The sequence below is a fragment of the Pyrgilauda ruficollis genome, unplaced genomic scaffold (assembly GCF_017590135.1).
Source record: "Pyrgilauda ruficollis isolate IOZ18807 unplaced genomic scaffold, ASM1759013v1 scaffold72, whole genome shotgun sequence".
Classification (NCBI taxonomy): domain Eukaryota; kingdom Metazoa; phylum Chordata; class Aves; order Passeriformes; family Passeridae; genus Pyrgilauda; species Pyrgilauda ruficollis.
In genome coordinates, this window is record NW_024529044.1 from 2,501,331 (window position 1) to 2,523,331 (window position 22,001).

At 41.2% G+C, this 22,001-nt stretch overlaps 1 protein-coding gene across 4 annotated transcripts in view; it reads right to left on the reverse strand.

Moving 5' to 3' along the window:
- Nucleotides 1-22,001, reverse strand: part of CEP112 (centrosomal protein 112) — a 160,662-nt gene that overhangs the window by 47,163 nt on the left and 91,498 nt on the right. For all 4 annotated transcript variants that reach the window (XM_041485834.1, XM_041485835.1, XM_041485836.1 and 1 more), the window contains exon 21: nt 13,518-13,748. In XM_041485834.1, the coding sequence (XP_041341768.1) occupies nt 13,518-13,748 (231 nt within the window). The remainder of the gene's footprint in view (nt 1-13,517; nt 13,749-22,001) is intronic.

A 22,001-nucleotide genomic window follows, 5' to 3' on the forward strand; every position in this document is an offset into this window, starting at 1 on the left:
TTTACTTAAAAGGAATTGCAACATTTTATTTTATAATGGCTTTAACAACATCCAGTTAGCAAAATATTTACAAGTTTTGTCTCCCACTCACCAACAAACCATAAATTCTTGCATTTTCTTCCCAAACATTAGAGGCATCTGAATTTCAGAGGTACTGAGCTCCCAAAGCTTCCCCTGGAGACAGCTCCATGGGCTCTGGTTGCCTAAAACTGGTTATATTGGCCCTGGGCACTAAAAGCTCTGGACAGTCCCTGCCAGTACCTTACAGGGTCTTACAGGAAGGCTGAAGAGGGATTTCCACAAGGGCATGCAGCGACAGGAAAAGGGGGAATGGCTTCCCACTGATAAAGGGCAGGGATGGATGGGATATTGGGAAGGAATTGGCTCCTGTGAGGGTGGGCAGGCCCTGGCACAGGTGCCCAGAGCAGCTCTGGCTGGACAGGGCTGGGAGCAGCCTGGGACAGTGGAAGTGTCCCTGTCCATGGCAGGGGTGGAATGAGATGGGATTTAAGGTCTCTTCCAACCCAAAGCATTCCATAATTCTGTGGTTCCTGCTGACTTCAGCTTTTCCCTGAGGTCTGTAACACCCAGCAGCTCTTGCATCATCACAAACCACACGAGCAGCTCTGATGAAGGCAGAGACCACAATTTACAGCACTGAAAAGATCCAGCCCATGGGGCAGCCTGGGCACCCTCTTTTCCACTGCCATCTTTTAACTGCAGAAATATGAAGCTTCTCCTTTCTCAAAACCTGCAGCTAAAACTAATTCAGCACCTCTTTATACAGGCTGCTGCTTTGCAACCAAGGGAGACATAAACCACCTTCCCTGGGGCACTGCAACACACAGAAAATGCCTTTTTACTCTTTTGTTCTAAGGAATGAGTAGATACACACAGAGCTGTGTACAGAGAACATTAGGGGGGATTTATACCAAATTTATCTTGATAAATAAGAAGGTTCACACTGGCCTGGTGCACACACACAGCAGTTTCCTGGGCTCCTTCTTTTCCAACTGGCTGCTGGGTGCACGTGCTGGAGGAAGCATGAGCTGTTTCTGAATTATTTTAAGGGCATTCCCTCCCTTTCAGGTTAGGTGCTATTTCAGAAACATAATGAATAAGAATCCAAGTGGAAGGTGAACATTTGGAGGGTCAGCCAGTGTTCATTAAAGTCAAGCTCTTTTTATAGCAACGGGCAGCACTGCAAATAGAGTTAATGGTCTGAAACCAGTTTTCCACGTGTGAGAGGTGGCTGCTGAAATTCCCTCTTGGCAGAAGCTTGTCAGAAATATCAGTTGGAATATCCATTTTTATAATGAAAAAGATTTAAATTGGATAAGCAGCAGAGGAATTCCACTGATTTAAAAATGAACTCCTGTTTAGTTTCACACAGTTAATACGTATTTTAGCTAAAATGATCTGATTATGATGATTTTACATGCAGATATTTTATATTACAGAGGACTTTTGCATTAAAAAGATTACGTCCTTGTTGCAGTTAATTGGTTTTAAAAACCAACTGTAATTCTTTAACAAGCCTTAAAGCATCAAATTGTGGTTGCTGAGCAAAAACTGCATTGACTCCAACAAAACATTTCATGTAAAAATTAAAACAAAAAAAGTGAAACAAAAAAAAATTAAATTAAAACAAAAAAAAAAATTATTAGCACTCCAGATGTGGTGTCTGAATTAATGGATGCTCTTCTAACACTGCCCCAGTTTCACTTTATCCTCTCATGGAACAGAACAGCATCAGTAAAAGAGCCCAGGATCTATGACAGGATCACAAAAGCACACCATGTCCTACCCTAATTGCCAAGTATTTATAAGCTGTGTGAAGGCATGAGCTGCATCAGAGGGAACTTTCAGTCCCAGTTCCATCAGTGGAGCACAAGCCCTGACCAGCCCCAGGTCCCTCTGCTCCAGCTGCACTCCGCCCTTGGCAGCCACGGGGACAATTCCATCCTCCAGCATCACCCATGGAGGCTTTTGGGATGTCTTGGGTATTTATCAATAATGAAGCTGTTCAGAAGCTTTGCAACATTACAAACCTGTGCATTGTGTAAGATACTGGGGGAAAATCCTTCCCTGTGAGGTGGGCAGGCCCTGGCACAGGTGCCCAGAGCAGCTGTGGCTGCCCCTGGATCCCTGGCAGTGCCCAAGGCCAGGCTGGACAGGGCTGGGAGCAGCCTGGGACAGTGGAAGGTGTCCCTGCCATGGCAGGGGTGGCACTGGGGGAGTTTTAAGGCCCCTTCCAACCCCAACAATCAGAGTTTAGTGATGGGCTTGGCAGTGTTGGGTTTATGGCTGCACTCCATGACTTTAGAGGTCTTTTCCAACCTGAATAATTCCATGTTTCTCTATCTTCCAGCTTTGGAAAGAGCTCTCATAACTGGAGTTTTATATATATATATGTACACACACAACACCATATTCACTGATAGAGAAGCAGCAGATTAAAGAACTTTTCTCTTTAGGGTAGTAGCTATGAAAGAATCATTTTTCAAAATGCCTGCAACTAGCTAAAAGTGGCCATCCATAAGCTGATCCTCCATAATTAGTTAGATAAAAGTGTAAGCAAACTTAAAAAAAAAAAAAAAAAAAGGGAGGAAAAAATCAAAGGGTGGGGGAAGAAGAAGAAAGAAAACTTGCTCCAGGGAAGAAGCAACTGTTCTCTGATGTGCAGCAAGGAATTTAACATCAAAGAACTAATGTAAATGGGGCCCATTTACCTCAAAAAACAACACACCACTCCACATTCTGGAATATTTCTATTTTAAGTTTGACAGCATTATGCTTTGTACCAAAATTCAAGATTGTGTAATTTGATAGATGTCAGAAGAAAATGACCTTCAGAATGGCTAATGGTGGCAATCTTTGTTATTAAGCATGTTAAAACTCTCTGTACAATATCTGTTTAAACTTCAGAGATCAGCAGATCACCTTTAAAGTTCATCTGATTGTACATAAAAATTCCATTTTGACTCAAAGCCTGAAACATGCATTTTCCTTATGTGCCTCTAACACTGACAGTGGGTGACTTCCTACACCAAACTCCTGTTCTTTCTCCTGCTCTCCCCACCAATCAGACAAAAATGAAAGCTGGATCTCTGTTCAGCAGTGAAAATAGCACACACAGTTCAAATATGTAATCTGAACCACCCAAAAGACCATTAAAAATAGTTGAATACCCAAAATGATGTTAACAGAATAATTAGTCAAGTACCAAATGACTTCAAGGGCTTTGAAAATGAATGATAGAAATCCCAAAATCCTATTAATATTCTATTTTACATTTCACTTTTGGAGGTCTACAAATCTTTTCCTTTTTATTTTTTTTTTCATTAAACATACATCTTTAGGAGAAAAAACTCTCTCATTCATGTGTGAAGTACTTTTCATTGGGAAAACCCCAAGAATGAATAGAAATGCCTTTGACAGTACCTGCACAGAGAATTGCCTTTCTGCAGCACATGGCAGTTCTGTGCTCAGTGGGGACCCACTGAGAAACTGCTTCTGCAAACTGTGCCTTAGGAAAACTCCAAATTCCAGACTTCTCATTTAAACCAACAGAGTATTTCTGATAGTTCTGAAATTATGCAGAGGAATTAAATATAGGAATTTTCAACTCACCCAGAAAGTCTTCTGTGGGACTCCAGCTGCAGGGTGGCTGATGCCCAAGCTGCACCAGGACACAATTATTACCTGCATCTAAATGGATTTACTCAGCATCTAAATATTCCCCAGCATCACTAATGTTGATTTCCAGTCAATATTGCTGTCAGCCAGGCACATTATTTCAAACAAACTGGCCTAAAATACCAGCCTTGCATACAAGACAAGGATTTAAAATCAGATTAACAGCCTGGGTTTGCCACATGCAATTGTTTAATGCTTGAACTGCCCTTTACAGAAGACAATACTCGTGTGTGCATCAGGCACTCAAAGGGCTGGCACAGAATTGTGGTTTAATCTGAAGTTGTTCTGGGACATTTTGCCAAAAGATTGCTGGGTGTGATAAGCTCTGGGCTGGGATCATGGACAGCACAGGAAAAGATGGCTGATTTTTGTTTAATTTACTCTCATCAATCATCTGTGAGATGACCATTGGTGAAATCAGTGTGGTGTTTTGTGGTGACAGAGATTCCTGCAAATGAAGAGTTCAAGTGATCATCACAGATGTCACTGCTTCTCATCTGCCATCCATCACACCAGGCAGCTGGGGTTGAGATTCCTCATTATCTTCCTATTTCATCAACTTTGGGGTCAGGGTTTATATTATGGCACGATTCTTCCCACAGCTCCACACTCAAATGAGATGGAGTAAACCTGGTGAAGATGGGAAGACTGCAACACTCTCCACTTTAGAGTCCCTAAATCACATTCCTGGATTACCATTTTAATATTTCCTGCTTTTCTACTGTTCCATCCAACCAAACAAAGACGGTTATTTAAACTGAGTTTAAGATGTTATATCAAAAGTGCTGGCATGTTCTTTTTCAGAGCTTCGACAAAGAAAATGTGCAGCCAACAGGAATTATTTGAGCTTTGACAAGCTGCCTTCATCCCTGAGAAATGCAGGCACCTCACTCCTCCCATGAGCTGGGGCTCTCCCCGACTCTGACACAAAGAAGTTTCCAGAACCACTCAGGCCCAGACACTTCTGGTACCCCCAGAGCTGGCACCCAGCAAACCCACGAGGCACAGGCTGGGGAACATCTCTGAAGATGCAAGTCAAAGCTAAAGCTTCCTCCACACACAGAAGGCAACAGTCCCAAGATGTGACAGCGATCCACGACTTGACTCAGTTAAAGACTATTTAATATGAGCTTTACCAAACTCGATTCTTTCTGAAATTGGAGATTTCTGAGACCCAGACACTGATAAATCATTATTTATCAGCTAAATTCACACACCTTGATTTCTGCCAAGGAGAGACTTTAGGGCTCCTGAAAGAATTATAAAGTGATAAGAATGAGGTTTTTAGATTTTGCATTGTCTTAAGTTGAACTTTGTGGCACGAACAAGCATTTCTTAAGAAGACAACAAATAGAAAAATTTTCTATGTATGTGTCATTTTAAGACAGAATCTTTGCTATTGAACAGAAGAAAAAGTGGGAACAAAGGACAAACTGTACCCCTGAATTAACTTGGTATCAACAAATTAACTTGGTATCATGAAGTTAACTCAGTGTTCTGAAGTTACATCAATAGACAAGAGCCCAACAAAAGTTAAGCTTCTACATTTGGAAAGACAGACACTGAAAATACAACCATATCCCCCAACAAATCTGTGATCTGAAGCCATCAGTGCTCCTTAGCAAGATTATGTTGGATTACTTTTTGTATTTTAAATATGACAAAGCTTCCCCAAAAGAGAGACAACTTCCCGGAGCCAGAGCGCGTTACTGAGCCGAGGAGAAACTTCCCAAGTCCAGCAAAGGCCCAATGAAAAAGAAAATGGAATATGGCTCCATCATCAAAGCAATTAAAAACAAAAATAAGGCATTGCAAGACTCTTAACATTCCCAATGTTTAATTATTTATCTGTTCTCTGTCCTGCAGCTGTAGGTCAGAATTAACTCCTCTGAACTAAATACAGGAGAACTCTTTTGGGGATTTGTACCTTATTCATTTTCAAGCAAACATTCAAATTCATTTCAAATTCACACAAGAACTGCAACAGTCTCACCTAAATCAGATTTTCTACAAGTTAAACACCCCTCCTACACTCAGATGTGATTGTGAAACTACTTTGATCTCTGTTCCCAAATTTATTGCTCTGTGTAATCCATGACAAAATATAATGTGATTTACTGTATCTCTATATGACAGCCCAGCAGCTGACAGAACTTAATAATTTAGCATAAGGAAAAAACCCTTCTGGCACCAAAATACACAAATCATAATTGAGGCACTTTAGTATCACGTTACAATGAAGCACATACAGACTGATCATAAGAACTTCAAAACAATCAGAATTCTTTCTCACCCATTTAATGAAGGTGGGTTTTACTCCATGACATGTTCTGCAGCTGTAAGCAAGTCATTTTGGAGCACGTTTCTTTCTTCATATTAATGACTCTGAAGGACTAATAACATTGTTTTACCCCTTCCCTATTTCCCAAACACTCCTCCAAAAAGAAGAAGAAAAAAGCCACCTGCAGCTTTTCTCTATTATAATGATATGAAGAAAGAGCAAATGAGTGTAAACAATGTCTTCAAATTGTGCCATATTTAAATACACAATTATTATGTTTTACACTATTTTGGTCTTGATCACTGAGCATTTTTCCTAAACAAAGCTATTTGGAAATCTGTTTTTTTATTGAGCTGGCCTAAGCAGGGATGTGATGGACACATTCCATGGGGCACCTTTTGCAGGGGCTTGTGCTGACTCTGGGGCTTGGGGGACTTGAGAAAGTCCTTGTGCAAAGGATGCATCATCCCAGAATCTTCCAAGCAAAGTAAGAATGTGTAGTTCATGGATACAGCAGGATTTTCTGCTTCTAATTCCAAGGAAAAAAACACCAGTTACTGTTGTCTGGACAACCAAAACCATGGAGGAGCCCATCCCAGTGAAACCAGCAGGGATGGCTGCAGGGACTGGGATCCAGGAGCAGGGAATCCTTCCTGTCACACCTGACCAGGAACCCAGACCTCACTCCAGAAATCTCAACAAATCTAAGAATGAATTGGCCAAGTTGTTGAAATAAAAAAATCCACCAGTAATCTCACGTTACAGCACTACACTGGAAAACAGCCAATGTTTTCCAAATATTATCACGTACCCAGGAATGTAAGGATAAGTAAAATTGGTAAATTAGACAAAACTGGACCTATAAGCAATCAGCCTTTTCCAAGACACAAGGTATTGGGCAAAAAGGGAGAGCATGAGGTAATGATTCAACTGGGCTTTTAAAACTATTTAATAAAGCTGAAATAATAAGCAATTGTGTATTACAAGATAAAGTCGGTGTGTTACAGGTTGTTTGGAGAGTGAAGAAAGGCTCGGGAAACGATTGAAAAAATAATTAAAACAGTTGTTCTGCCACTGGCAAAACCTCAGCATTCACCTTATCCACCATCCCTTTGACTTTGTGAGTCTTGATCTTATGAACACTCTCTGAAGGATAAAACCTGGAAGTTCTAGGATGGAGAAGAGGCAGCGTGTGCCCAGGTGCTGCAGAATGGGGAGGGGTGGTTGGGCACACACTTGGAAAAGAAAGAGGAGACAGAGACAACAAAAAAACCCCACCTGTGAATGCTTCTTCAACAGGCACTTCAGATGAATTCCGGTTGGTAAAAAATCCACTAAACCCTAAAAAACCCAGCCAAGCTTCTCCAACAACTACCCAGCTATCATTGATATGACAGGACATGAGTAAAGTGTGCTGAAAGATGGGCCACATGATTGAGCTTTAATTTTAATCACATCAGTCCTTGCCCTGCTGAAAGCCATCTTTTAAATTCCATATTTTGTCATAATTTATCATTTAGCTCTTGTCTGGTTCTCATTTCTTCACAGCATTGCTGCAATCATTTTCATTTTTAACCCTGTGGTGCTATTTATGAATACAAATAATGGTGCTTGACCTCCCTGCAGACATTAATGAAGATATTAAAAAGCGAGCCTGTTGCTCATGGGTGCACATTTTTTTTCCCACAGTGACAGTTATACCAACTTCTCCTGGCTCCTAACTCTGGAACCAGATTTACAAATACAGCTAATGAGCAGAAATCTGACTTGTTTTCTGAATTGTTTTTTCGGAGTTTTTATTTTTATTTTTTTAAAGGAGATAGGAGCAGAGTAACTCTGTGAATAACTGCAGCTCTAGCTTTGAAACATCTCCAGTAGGGAGAGTGCCATAAATTGTGTTTAGTCCTATTTGAGTGAAATATCCCTGAGATGATTCTACCATCTTTTTCTTCATGTTTGGCTCTGTTGATTGAAGACTCTTCCAAATGGCTCCCCTGAGGGATGATGCAATTCCTGTGACCATGTTCCTGGTCCACCATCATCCTGCTTTTTCTTTGGAGGAATAAGAAGGAGCAGTGCAAAAAGGGATACACTACAGAGGAAACTGGTTTTAAAAGGATTTGTTGAAAGGTACTATCACGACAGATTAAATAATCCACATTCTTTGTGCTAATGTGCATTAAATATATTTCCTCTTTGTGAAATGCATTTCTTCTTGATCTTTTGGCATTGTGTTTTGGTTTTACTTGATCTTTTGGCACCACATTTCTGGTTTTGCTAGATTTTCTCCAACAAAGCCAAATGTACTACACTCATTTTTATTAATATTAGTTGGTGAATCACTATCACTGTGTAAGAAACGTTCAAGAACCAAATGTAATTTAATGTACACAGGCTCTACAAAACAAAAACAATAAAAATATTACTGCTCTGGAGCAGAGAGATAATATCAGAGACAATAGTTCTTGGATTATAATGAAAAAAAATTAGGAGACTTGGGAAACATCCAACTCTTCTTGCTAAGAATTGGAGGCTCTTTAAATTATTCATAGCTGGGGCCTAAGCTAAATAATTGATGTAATAGACTCAAAACAAGTTTAAAAAAATGGCACATTACAACTGGTGGGGGTCCTGCTTGCGTTCAGCAAGGACACAAACAGGTCTGCATTACAATTAGACACAATTTAATGAGATCATTACCCTTGGGAGGAATACAGGTCCATTTTTTATGGCTGACCTGTTTGCCCCCATGTAAATAACCAGGGAATCACTGCAGTGAGTGTGAAAACTCATCTCAAACAAAGTTATCTGCAAGTGTGGCTTCAGTCTCCAAGTTAATGAAGTGAAAGGTGTCAGATCAAAGGTTCCATCACACCCAGTTCTCAGAAGGTCTTAGGGACAAAGATGGAACCATTTTTGGTGCTAATGAAATGTGGAGTTGGCAGAGAAGAAGCAGAGCTGGAGAAACAGGACTCAGAAATGGGAACTCATGGAAGGCACGAGATGCTTTTACTTTAGTAACTGCTTAGGGGAAACTCAATGCTTTTAATCAAGTATCTCTTGGAGCATCTTTCATCTCAGAAGATGTCATATTCCTTCCCTTCATCTTCTATCTCTTTGCCAGTGCTGAACAGTGTGACATCATCTGCAACAGTGCCAGAACAGATACTGTGAATCACAGATATTCCTGCATATGCAGCATGAAAATATGCCCAGGGATTTACATCCAACTGGGCTGTGCTAGGGCTGTGCTGGGTGGGGAATGAATCCAGCAGCACAGAGCTTGATGCTGAAGCAGGGACTGAAATGTTCCCTAGGGCACATTATCAGTACCTTATTTCCAAATTATATGCAAGAAGTTGCTCAGAAAATAAGTATCCATCTATAGGACACTGTCTGAAGAGTTTTGAAAAGGGCCCCATTATAAAAACATTATACAGCAACAAAACTATTATACAGAATAATTATTCCTAATTAAGGAAGTGGACATTTACAGAGTGACCTTAACTTTAAGGTGCTTGAGCATCTGAATTTTATGTGGACTTCACACCAGATACAGGTGGAGTGATTGTACCAGGTAAAAACTGTAAACATCAGATATGATTTAAAATCACAGAAATCTCGGAGTACAACTAACATCAACATCATTAAAGTCTACAAGCAGGATCTGCATGGCTCTGGACAGGTTTTATGCCACTTTGGTGTCCCATCTCTCCAGAGGGAACCACTTCACAGATCCTTCCATCAGAAGCAGCCCCAAAAATAAAGTGTTTAACTCAGTTTGGGTTTTTTTTTTTTGACTACAGATTTGTCCTATAATCAAATTTAATGTGTGTTCAGTACAGTCAATACACAAAAATGTAAATTACTTCTCCACAAGAAAAGCAGCACTAACAGAGAATTAGATGTTCCTGGAACCTGCATAAACCTTTAACAGAATGAGTCAAAATATCTATTTAAATATAGAAAAGAAGTCAATAAAAAGCTGAATGTTGAAAATAATTTAGAGAGGAAAAAAAAACCCCATCATCATCTTCTCCCACTCCAGTTTACTCATGTGTGCTGCTCAAAGGGAGCTCTTTTATGAGATATTTTCAGTGTTCCAAGGTTGCTTCCTTTGAGCATTGTTAGCCTGTCCACTGCTCTGCTCGGGCCGTGCTTGCTGAATGCTCATTTCCTCTGCCAAGAAAATCCCACAGAACGTTACAAACAGCGCCGGCGGCCAAGCCCCACATCTGCACACACTCAGACTCTGTCTCCTGCTTTCAGTCATTCCTGGCAAACCTGGAGCTGCTCCGAGCTTTGTGCACTCACTGCACCTGGCCCAGGGGTGCCTGCAGCACACCTGGCCCTGCCCAAAGCAGGAGCCAGCAGCTCCAGGGCTGAGTGCTCCAAACACCCAACAATCCTGGAATGGTTTGGGTTGGAGGGGACCTTAAAGCCCATCCAGTGCCACCCCTGCCATGGCAGGGACACTTCCACTGTCCCAGGCTGCTCCCAGCCCTGTCCAGCCTGGCCTTGGGCACTGCCAGGGATCCAGGGGCAGCCACAGCTGCTCTGGGTGCCCTGTGCCTCCCTACCCTCCTAACAGGGTGAAACACCTTGCAGAAAAATGATCCTAAAACTTCTGTCAGCTCAAGCAGGTAAGTACAGAAAATGCTGCCCTGTGCCTCACCCCCATCACAGGGAAGAATTCCCTCCTAATAGGGTGAAACACCTTGCAGAAAAATGATCCTAAAACTTCTGTCAGCTCAAGCAGGTAAGTACAGAAAATGCTGAAAACACATCAGTATCTTCCAAACACCCAACAATCATGGAATGGCTTGGGTTGGAAGGGACCTTAAAGATCATCCCATTCCCCCCCCTGCCATGGCAGGGACACCTTCCACCGTCCCAGGCTGCTCCAAGCCCTGTCCAACCTGGCCTTGGACAATTCCAGGGATCCAGGGACAGCCAGAGCTGCTCTGGGTGCCCTGTGCCTCACCCCCATCACAGGGAAGAATTCCCTCCTAATAGGGTGAAACACCTTGCAGAAAAATGATCCTAAAACTTCTGTCAGCTCAAGCAGCTAAGTACAGAAAATGCTGAAAACACATCAGTATCTTACAGGAGCAAAGCAGGAAAAAAGGTGCACAATCCTAACAGTGTCCCAGGAATCTCCACCAGACACCAATCCTGACAAACCCCGAGGTGCTAAGGGAGTGCTCAGGAACTGACATTACAATAAACAATGTCCCAGCCTTACAGATGGGAATTTTAAGCAACAGAAAATTAAAGACCTCAATAAATCATGTGTCCCTAAATATCAAAAAGATGGCTACAACCACCAACAAATATTTCAATATTCAGTGTGCCTGTAATGAAGACTCTTCCTTCCCCTGTGTCTGCCCCTCACTCTTCTCATCCCCACAGCAGCAGGAGGGCAATGCCAGAGGAATCCTGGATCTTCTTCACCCAATTACAGTTCTGTTTTTCTTGTCAATGAAGTATGAATCATTTCTTTTCTATTTCCTCATGTTCACGTTAACAACAGTCCACAATGACACAAAGCAATCCACACAGAAATTAACATTATTCCCAGAGCAGATCACAGAGGAATGAGATCCCTCACTTGAGAATGGAGTGACCTTCAGAAAATGTGGCCAGTCAGATGTTCCACGCCTAAACTGTGAAATTCAGCTTCCCATTGGATTTTTAAGCAATCTTCACAGAATTGGCAGCAAAAAAAAAAAATTTAGGGAAAAATTTTTTCTCTCATATTGCCCTAAATTTTCCACATAACAACATCTGATAGATAATATTTTCAAAAACAAATTTCAAGGCTCATGATGCAATTAAGATGCTTTTTTCCCCCCTCATGGATAAGTCCATCTTCATCAAGGTTCTGTGGACTAGGACCAAGATATGAACTAAATTAGCTGAAAATGCTACTTTTGAGCTTTAAATGGAGTTTGCCCTCTAAGCTACTTCAAGTTTTGGATTTTGTGGCCAATTTCCACAGTTCTACAATTGCAAGACAGAAATGAAACAGAATAGGGAATGGAGATTTGAAGGTAATGCCAGGTATTTTCACATGTCTGTGAAAGACTTTTCAACAGAGATACTTTCTTCTTTTCTCCTCCTATCTTTTACTCAACGTGTGCTCTTCAGATTAGGGTAAAAATAGGGAAGTAGGTTAAAGAAAAAAAAATACAATAGCAGTTAATATAGCTTAAAATTAGCAAATTTTTTTAAAAACAGAAAAAATCCAACAAATTAAAGAAAACCAGCATTTCTGACAGAAATGACAATTCAAGACTGTTAGAGATATTGCCCTATGAAGGATTATTTGTAACTTTAATTTGAGGATGTAAAGAAGTTAACTTTTCTTTTGCTATACTACACATGTAAAAAAAGATCAAAGAAAGAAAAGAATTGAGATTCAAATTCCATTTTTAAGCAAAAATGACAATGTCTTCCTGAGTTAAAATTAATCCTTTAATGATGAATTTCAAAGGTTTAAATACTTTCTGTGACCTTGGCTTTAAATAATTATGCCAAGCGGAGCTTTCCTTACATTCAGAAAAGATTCTGAATTGTTGATCACAGCCATTTTAATGGCTTCAGGCTGGCTGATTTCCAACATAATCCTCCGAATGCTCTTTAAAATTACAGACCAAGAACCTGACGCAGGTAAATGAAATGTCACTTGCACAAAGGCTGCTCAAACACTCCATGCAGATTGTTAATTTGTGCCACTGCACATCCCCTTGCAAGAAAATGTGTGATTTAGTGCCTTAATGCAACGTATAAAAGAGACTTCAACAACTATCTTACACATACACAGAGTCTACCATAAATATTAAGTAGGGTTTTTTTTTTTTAGTTTGGCTTTTGAAATAAATCTTGCATGTTTTAGCTCCCTAATGGGGGGAATACTTGAATTAAAGACAGAGGTCCAAGGGATGCTCAGCAAGCAGTGGGCAGTGACCCCACAGAACAGAACTGGAGGGAAGCCTTGATCAATCTGAAACATTAATTTCTATTTTCAAATCTTACCCAGAGTCCTTTCTCCCTCGATGTACACCACAAGCAAAATTAGACCAGCCACTGTGAGCAACCAGACACAACTTCCTTGCACCCTGAGCCTGAGTTATTCCCTCCTTAAGAGCTCACCCTCTTTCTAAGGGAGAAAAAGCTTGGCTAGGCAGAAGCACCCTTTCCAGTGTCTCTATTCCAGCAGAGGAAGATCAGCCTGCCCTGGCTGGCTTTACCTATGAAATCACCTGTGTTTTAAAGTGCTGTTGGCTCCTCATGGCACCTTCCATCCATGCTGGAGGTGCTGCCCAGCCCCAGCACGTCCAGAGCAAAGCTTTCCATCACAGAACCCCAAAACACCCCACACTCCTGCTGTGACTCTGGCATCCCATGGTCTGCACCTGTCTCTTCAACTCAAGTGATCCCTAAGCATTTTTCCTCAGGGAAACTCTGCTCAGCTGACCTTTGGGGTGATCCCTCCCCTTCTGCCCCGTGGAGCTGCCCTTTGAGACTGCCTCACCTTTCTCAAGGCCGCCTCTGTCTCCACCGTGTGCCTCTTCTGCAGCTCTGATATCACTTTTTCCATCTCCATCTTGAGGCTGTTCAGTGCTGCCTCCTTGTCTCGAGATGCCTTCAGCTTCTCCTCGTCCCTCTGCAGGCTCAGGTCCAGCAGCTGATGGTTCCGCAGAGCGTTGGCCTGGATCAGCTCCTCCCTCAGCTTGTGGATTTGGTTCTCCAAACCAGAGATCACCTGAGAGAAAGAGCAAACAAAGTGACAAAACCCAAACCCACAGCACAAAACCCACTTCGGTTCTATCGGTGCTAGGAATGCCTGACAGGCAGGAAGAATGATGTACAGAACTCCATGATATCAGAAGGCTAATTAATTACTTTATTATACTATATTATACTATAACTACATTACAAAGAATCCTAAAGAATACTAAAAGATACTAAAGAAAACTCCTGACAGCCAGGACACAGCTTTGACTGACTGGCCAAGGAAACAAAACAATCCTCAGCAGAATCCAATTACCAAACTCCTTCAGGTAAATAATCTTCCAACACATTCCACATGTGCACAAACACTTGTTTTATAAATTCTTTGCTTCCCTCCCAGCTTCCCTCTGTTCAGAGGGCATGTGAATACCACAGGTTTCCTCCAACAGGCTGTCACCTGGGGTAGGAGCAGACTCAGAGGATGCTCTGTTCCTTCTCCTGGCCCCTCTTCTTGCTCTTCCCTTTCTCTTCCTGCACACAGATAAATACACCCTGCCCACAGCACTGGTGAGATGGACCCTTTTGGAGGAGAAATTGAGCTTGTGGCATATAAGCACTACATATCCTACCCATGCCTTCTTTTTTATGCTTAAGAAATGACCTGCATCCTTCTAATGAGCTATCAGAGCATCAGTGATCATTTATCAATCACTGCCTGCCCCCGAGGGGGGAACACAAAGGGGAGGGATGGAAGTGACAGGAATAAAGCTCTGTCGCTCCTTGTTGAGTTTTATTGGGTTTTTTTCTAAGGTCAGGGTCGGGATTAAATGTGCAAGATAGTATTTCTTGTTCAGATTTAGAGGTTTATTAGTTTTTATTTATATTATAGTCTCACAAGTTCTGAATTTTACAGTACTTTAACGAGTTAAAAATGGAGACATATTTCTCTTTTTATAAGGCTTTTTAGGGATAAACTGTCCAATTAAGAAATGGCACTTATTTTTATTTTTAATCTAATCACTAACTACTTGTGCTCTGCAATGTGGTCTTTTTTATCTAATTACATAATACTACTTGAACTTATGGAGAAGAAGGTAAAGAGGAAGGACTAGCTTCTGTCCTGAAATTTTAATCTTGCTTCATAGATATTACTATATACTAAAACCTTAAACTCTAAGTTTTCCACCCTGCGATATTACACACTGCTATTCAAACTCCACACCCACAATCCCAGTTCCATCATTCCATTTTGGAAGCTTCTCCATGGCCTCAGGTCAGTGCAGTGTTCTCTTGGGGGTCAGTGCCTGGCAGCACACAAAGTCTCCAATTCTCAATAACCAGGGTTCCAACAACTCCTAATTCCACAGAATTCACTCTGCTACCTTACCACAGGAGTAGATACACATTTATCACTTCAGATTACACTTACTAACTCTCACTAGTTACTCTTCTAACTCCATTTCCTCTGTGGGTTCTTCACTGGGGTACAGGAGCATCACATCTGGGACACAAAGCACTGTCCTTACAGCTAAGTGTGATGACACTGAAAGCACATCTATGTGTTCATTCACAAATGTAATTCTGAAAATGAGCACTTTCACGACAAAACTCACACAGAATTTCCCCCTTTCTCCTCCCTGTTTCACAAGAAACTTTGCAGTTGCCTGGAATTCTTTCACAGAGGATGTGACAATACTGACAGGAGAAATTGATGTTCTACCAAGTAAGTGCAGGTGACTCAGCTCAAGCTTATTAAAGGTTTCACAGGAAAATCTGAGGAAAAGCAGTGTATATTTAAAGTTCCCATTGTCCTGGAATGCCAGTTTCTCTCCAACTACTATTTTTCTTCTTCAGACATTTTTAATGCACTGTCTGTACTCAGCTACACCATTTATTTGCAGCCTCTGAGAACCACATTAGCACAAAACTTTGAAAAGGAAACATTTGTTTCTGACCAAAGTTGGGACATGAATGACTATCAGATCTATTGCCTTGTACATTAATCTCCCAAGACAGATTCCTATAAATACTGTGATCTGAGAGGAAAAAAAAAAAATCAAGCCTTGAAAGTTTGCCTATTTTTCAAGCTATTTGAACTATATGGTGTAATAAAAGACACCGTCTCCCTTCAAACCTTCAGTTTGTCCTTCAGCTATCCCAGCTGTAACATGTATTAAATAATATCAACCATCTCAGAAACTTATTTTGCTTCCATGCTTTCTTAATTACTCATTGGCATTAGTCCCTACTATGTCAAAGGTAAGAGTGTGTGTATGGTGGAGAAGGAATGAGCACGTCATTTGTATACAGAACTCTACCACAGGCCACATATTTCAGCCCTATCAGCATTATCTCAAACATATGTTTCATATACTGTAATCTGTGCTAGATCCTTTCCTTCCTTTCCTGAGCTTTTCCTCTACACATGTTTAATTTCTTATTAAATCTGTATACAGACTAAAAACGTAAAGTAATTTTCAGTGTATAATCATAATCCACAATGTACTTTTATAATTCTTTCAGAAAATGATTTCATCTCCAGATCACAAGAACATGACAGCCTGCCTGGCTTTTCCTTAACCAAAGCAGCACTAACTCAATGAAGATAAGAGCTGCAATTGCTGATGGGTGATATGGTCTGAGTTCCAAAGTGACACACTGAGAATTTGGGGTTTTTAACAGCTGCCCCAGTGCAAGACCTGCCTGAAATAGCCACAATAATCTTTTAATCTGTTAGAGTTCTTTTTGAAAGCTCTTTCCCCTACTCTCCTTTTTTTTCCTCCCACTTTAAAATAAAAAACTTCTTTTAATTACACCTCCAACACACACATAAGTGAAACTAAGAAATTACATTGCTCAGAAGTTCCCTATAAAGTTTGTTAAAATATTTAGGATAAGAAATCAGTGCTAACTTTTATAATACAAGAAAAATTCATTCACAAATGACACTACAAGCCAGAATAAAGACTAAGTGAATTCCTGTTACACCATACAAGATTTACTTCCTTCTTTATTCAATGGTTCTTATACAAAGTCATTAGAAAATGAAACACAATCCAGTGTTTTCTGTAAGGAGAAAGTAACAGCTCCCAGCCTTCAGAGCCAAAACTGGGGACAGCTGAGAGTGAGCTGAATGTTATAGGTAAAGCAACAGTAATTAATATGCAAAGGAGCATTAATGTTGGACCTAATAGATGGCAAAAGCAGATTTGGTTCTATTAGGGAAGAAGAAAGGCTCTGAAGACGGGGTGATGGCAGCGAAACTAATATGATTAAAGGAGTCCCTTTGGAGCAACTTCACTGCCAGTAAGATGATGTTAAGAGACATCTAATCTCTCCAAAGTGACTGGAAAAAGCTCATATTGGGGATCACAGACACAGTTCTTGTCAATTACTTTCAAATAAGTCCAGTTCTCACAGCCAGATTAGCTTTTCCCATAAACAAAGTCAGTGGCAGAAGCAGCTTACGCCCAACTCAGCGCCTGAGACAACTTTGTGTGACATGGAGATGTCCCCGCTGCTGCAGGAAATGAATCCCAAACTTTCCAGCACTAAGACTCTGCTATTCCACATGCCAGGTTTAATAAACTATTATTAGACTTAAATGTGGGCAAATTAGGGGGAAAAAAAAAGCCCCAAGATGACTTAATTCTCAGTTGCGAAAAATCCATGAAATATATAAATTATGAGCAACTGTCTTTTCTTAATGCTTCTGTGGGAAAATAAAAGCTGCAGTTACAAAATCTCACTTCTCAGGCTCAAGATCCAAAGGCAGGATGGTTTCTTTGTAACACTGAGTCCTCTTTCTCAGCCTTGGTTTCTCAAATTCTCCTCTGGCTGCCCAAATCTCTGTTTGGGAACCAAATGGTTTGAATGGTCCAAACGACTGCTTGAGTACAAGAGCTGCTGTTAGAAAAACTCACCCTAAACACCCCATCTCAGCAAGTTATTATTGTGCTAAATGAGGATTAAACATAAGAAATAAGGCTGACAGTATGTAATAGAGCCAAAATGTGACTGCCACTTGCTGCCTTTTCTGGATCAAAGTGTTGTAGTCTCTATTTCGGTGGTGTGGGTACAAGCACATGAAATAGAGAGATCTGTATCTATTTTAGAAAGGATGCAGAAGTTTGTAGCAATTCCCAGGATGGCCATGCCACAGGAACATGCCCCAGACAAGAAGCATTTTGTAAAATGACCATTAATCCGTATACAGGACAACAAACAGAAAGACAACACCAGCTTACACTGTTTCCCAAATGGAACAAAAATACATAAACTGTGTGACAGGGATTTCATAAAGGTTTATGTGACATATTTGTATGTCCCTTAGATGAAGAAACTGCTGGCCAAGGTGGTGATTTCTATTTCTGTTTCAAAGAAATAACTTAGAATTCTAACTAAGAATATCTGTGCTGAAATAGTGTCATAAAAAGGGTGGGTCATAAGCCCACAGCAATTTGCCTGCAGGGAAAAAATAGACTTGAAAGAAAAAGGTTGGTCACTCACTTTGGCCTATTTAAAATGCCAATAAATGTACTGCGTGTTATTTGGAAGGAAAACATGTGCTCTTAATTTTAAAAAGTAAATTGCATAAGAAAATATAAAGTTGGCAAAAAGTTTAAATTAAAATCTGTTGCTGATGTCTGAAACTCTGCTCCACTTCCAGGCAACGGGGATGAGAAATGGACCGAATGACTACGGCCTAATTAAAAACAATAATAACACCAATTCCCTTTATTTTCCAGGAGCTGCTGCTTCACCCCCATGAAGCATTTCCTTGGATGAGTTTCTGAGGAAGAGGCTGGAGCATGACAGCATCTCCACCCTGCCGGGGATGAGCACACGGAGCTCATCCCCCTCCTCCCCTGCATTACACACCAAACCACATCCACCCAGCACCGCTCAGCTCCAGCGGCCAGGCCGTCTGGAAGTCACAAAAACAAGGCAGAGGAGAGCTGAGACGAAATGCACTCCTCATTTATTCCCCGTGGTGCAGATCCAGAGGCGCTGAGGTGCTGCTGCAGCAGATTTGCAGTAAGTGACTAAGATGTGCCAGCAGATGAAGCTGCAGTAACCTCACTGCTCTGCCTTGCTGGGAGCACTGGGGCTGCTGGAACAGAGCATCACTGTTAAACACCCCTGCCCTTCTCAAGGGGCTCCTGACAACTCTTCAAACCGAGTTGCAGAAGTTTTCTGCGCTGGGTTAACTTGGCTCCAGTCAGAGATGACTGCACGGGGCTCACTTTGCTGTGTTTAATTTTGCTGGCATGTAACATTTAAAAAAACCTACAACAAACCCCCGAACCTCTGAGCGGTAGCATGGACTAGGCTGGATGATCCCAAAGATCCTCTCTAGGATAATAACCTCAAACATCAGCCTGTAAGTCACAGCCCTATCTGACCACAGATAAGCAGCTTCTGCCTCTGCGTGCCAAGACCTTCTCAGCATTTGAACCTTAGAAAGGAGCAGTGAAATGAGCAGTGTGTGCTGGGGAACATCAGCTGGGCCCCTCTGAAAGGGACATTTGTGTCTCTGCGCCTCGCCACGCTGCCGTGGGGTGACAGCGATGGATGAGGCAGCCGTAACATTTGTTATTGGGCACTGGATTATTTTTGAAAGGAGATCAGTCCAGTCAAGGGAAAGGCAGTCTGCAATGAAAACAAATCTCACTCTGATGATGAAGAAGTGAAAGGAAAATAAGGAACAAAGTAGGAACACCCAGTGATTCAGTGGGGACAGTGACTCCCTTTTTATCCACGAGCAGAGCAGCGTCCCACAGGAGGGGCATGAAGTGTCCTGTCCCAGCCATGCAGTGACTGGTGGCACATTTACTGTAAAACATTTACTGAAAAGGGGATTATCTGCTCAAAGTGGGAATCTGAACGACTTCAGCATTCTTGTGAGTAAACAAAGCTTTATCAAATGCTGGGGAACATCATACAGATTTCTCTACCCTCACAAAAACAAGCAATGCATTTAACATAAAAGAAGTCTGAAAAATAAAAAAATATTTGCAGCTCTAAGCTTAGAAGAAAGTGTAGCTGTAAGAACTTCAAATGTGTGTAATGTTGATTTTGTGTTTAGAACAAAATTGGTTTATATAAATGAGTTTTTCTACAGCAGCTTCTGCAAGGGACAACAATCCTCCTCTTAACTGATCTTATTCTGGTTTGCAGAACTAGTCTCATGATTTTTACCCTCTGGACCTGCCAACCACGGGCCAGGCACAGTCCTAATCTTTCTGATCTTTCTGTCCACAAATCATCCTACTGAGTCTGACTCACTGGTCCCACTATACCTGCTTTTCTCCTTGCCAAAGGAATTCCAAGTGGCCAGTCCAGCCAGCTGGCAGCTATTTGTGGCTCCTTTGTATTGTATGAACTCAATCATGTCCATTTAAACAACTATATTAAAAATATTTTCTATACCGTGGCAATTTCAATTAAAACATGTAAAGAATTTATTAACCTTTTTCTCTCTTGACTCCAAAAATCAGCAATTTGTCAATATTATGAATACTTTAAAAGATGAGATTTCATTTGCAAAGTAAACCAGTGGCACATTATCACATGGGTAATGATGTGGCAGAGCACAAATTAGCAGGGATAAGTAATAAACAGCTATTTAGCTTTCACAGCACAATCTATTACACTGTCAAGTTTAAATGCCTTTTGGGTAAGAACACACAGGCCCATAAATGTGGTATGTAAGGGAGCAGATAAATGAAATGGTGTGAAATGAAGTGAAAATGAACAACAGTTCAGTGACCAGCAGGTTGGGCTCAGTTCCTAAGAGCACTGATCATTCCAAGAGCATGGGTCTGTGCAAGCCCTTCCAGGGGAAAAGATGGAAATTAGCACCCCCACCATTATAAATAGTCCTGGGCAGTGGTCTAAGACTTCCTGGAAACGCTAAAATATCAGCTTCAACACTCAGAGATGCATTTTATTGCATGCTTATGTAGTATTTTGTGCACACTGAAGTGTTCTCGTTCTTGAGGGGAAAAATATTCTCTCCACAATGTTGGTTCTATTGCAGAGCTTCTTAAAAAGGAGCCATCTTCATCCTATTTATATATATTTTTCTCTATATATATCCTATATGTGACTACATTGCAGTGATGGGGTGAAGTTATTAATATGTTCATAAGTGAAATGTCCTCAGTGTATAAATCAGGTTGGGTATTATCAAGTTTGGGTCCTGGAGGAGAACTGACACAAACCAAAGCTGCACTCCTTGATCTACACCTGCACAGCACCAGACAAGGGGAAACTCCTGAGGCTCAGACAGATGAATATCCAGTGAGAAAAGCTCAGTAACAGCAGTGCAGGTGACAATAAGGGTGAAATGTGGCAGTTTCAGCAGGGGCAGATCTCAATCCCCATATTCAGGATTGATGCAAAGGTCTATCAACTCCATCCCCACACAAGCTCGACTCCTCTCACCTTTGCACCTCTGACACCTCTCTTGAAAATGCCCCCTGGGATTTATAAAGGGAGGTGTTGAGCTGCTAACTTACATATTCATTTCATTAATTTTAACAGCATTAAGCTGCTTTTAAAGGTCAAACCTCCTTGGTGAGATTCTTGGGCTATTCCAGCACTGTGCATGCTCTGAAAAATGCCTCTAACATTTATGAATCTGATAAAAGTTTGTTCCTACTAACCCAGGGTCTCACTTTGGTGTGGGGACTGGTTTAACTCCACCCCACCTGTACAGGGCTGCTGGAGGGAAACACCATTCACCTCTGGCATCCAAAGCATGGCCAACATCCCCCTCACCACAATTCCTGCACTGAACATCATCCCAAGGAGGTCCAGCACCCTTCAAGAAGAGATTTTACTTGTCAGCAGTGTATTTGCTCTGTCTTGTCTAATCCTGTTCAGCATTTCCTGAGACACAGTGGAAGTGTTGACTCACTAAGAACAATAGTTACCTTCTGCTCAGCTCCACTTCCAATAAAATTAAGGAAAAATGAGTCTGCCTGTGCCGTTCCTATAAATAAACACACTTAGGCAACAATTAACAGGCAATTTAACCCCCAAACTGTTCACTGACTCTGCCAGGTATTTATGAAGGCTGAAAAGAAACAAACAATACACAGATATCAAAAAGCCAGCAGGGAAAAGTTACACTCAAAATATTGGCCTCACTCTGGTTTCTACATCTTAGAAAAAGGCAGCACATTTTTGAGATCTGCTGTGACACGGCATTAAGCAAAATACAAATTTTGATGATTTTTTTTTCCCAAAAGAAGTGCACTGAAGTAGATCTAGACTT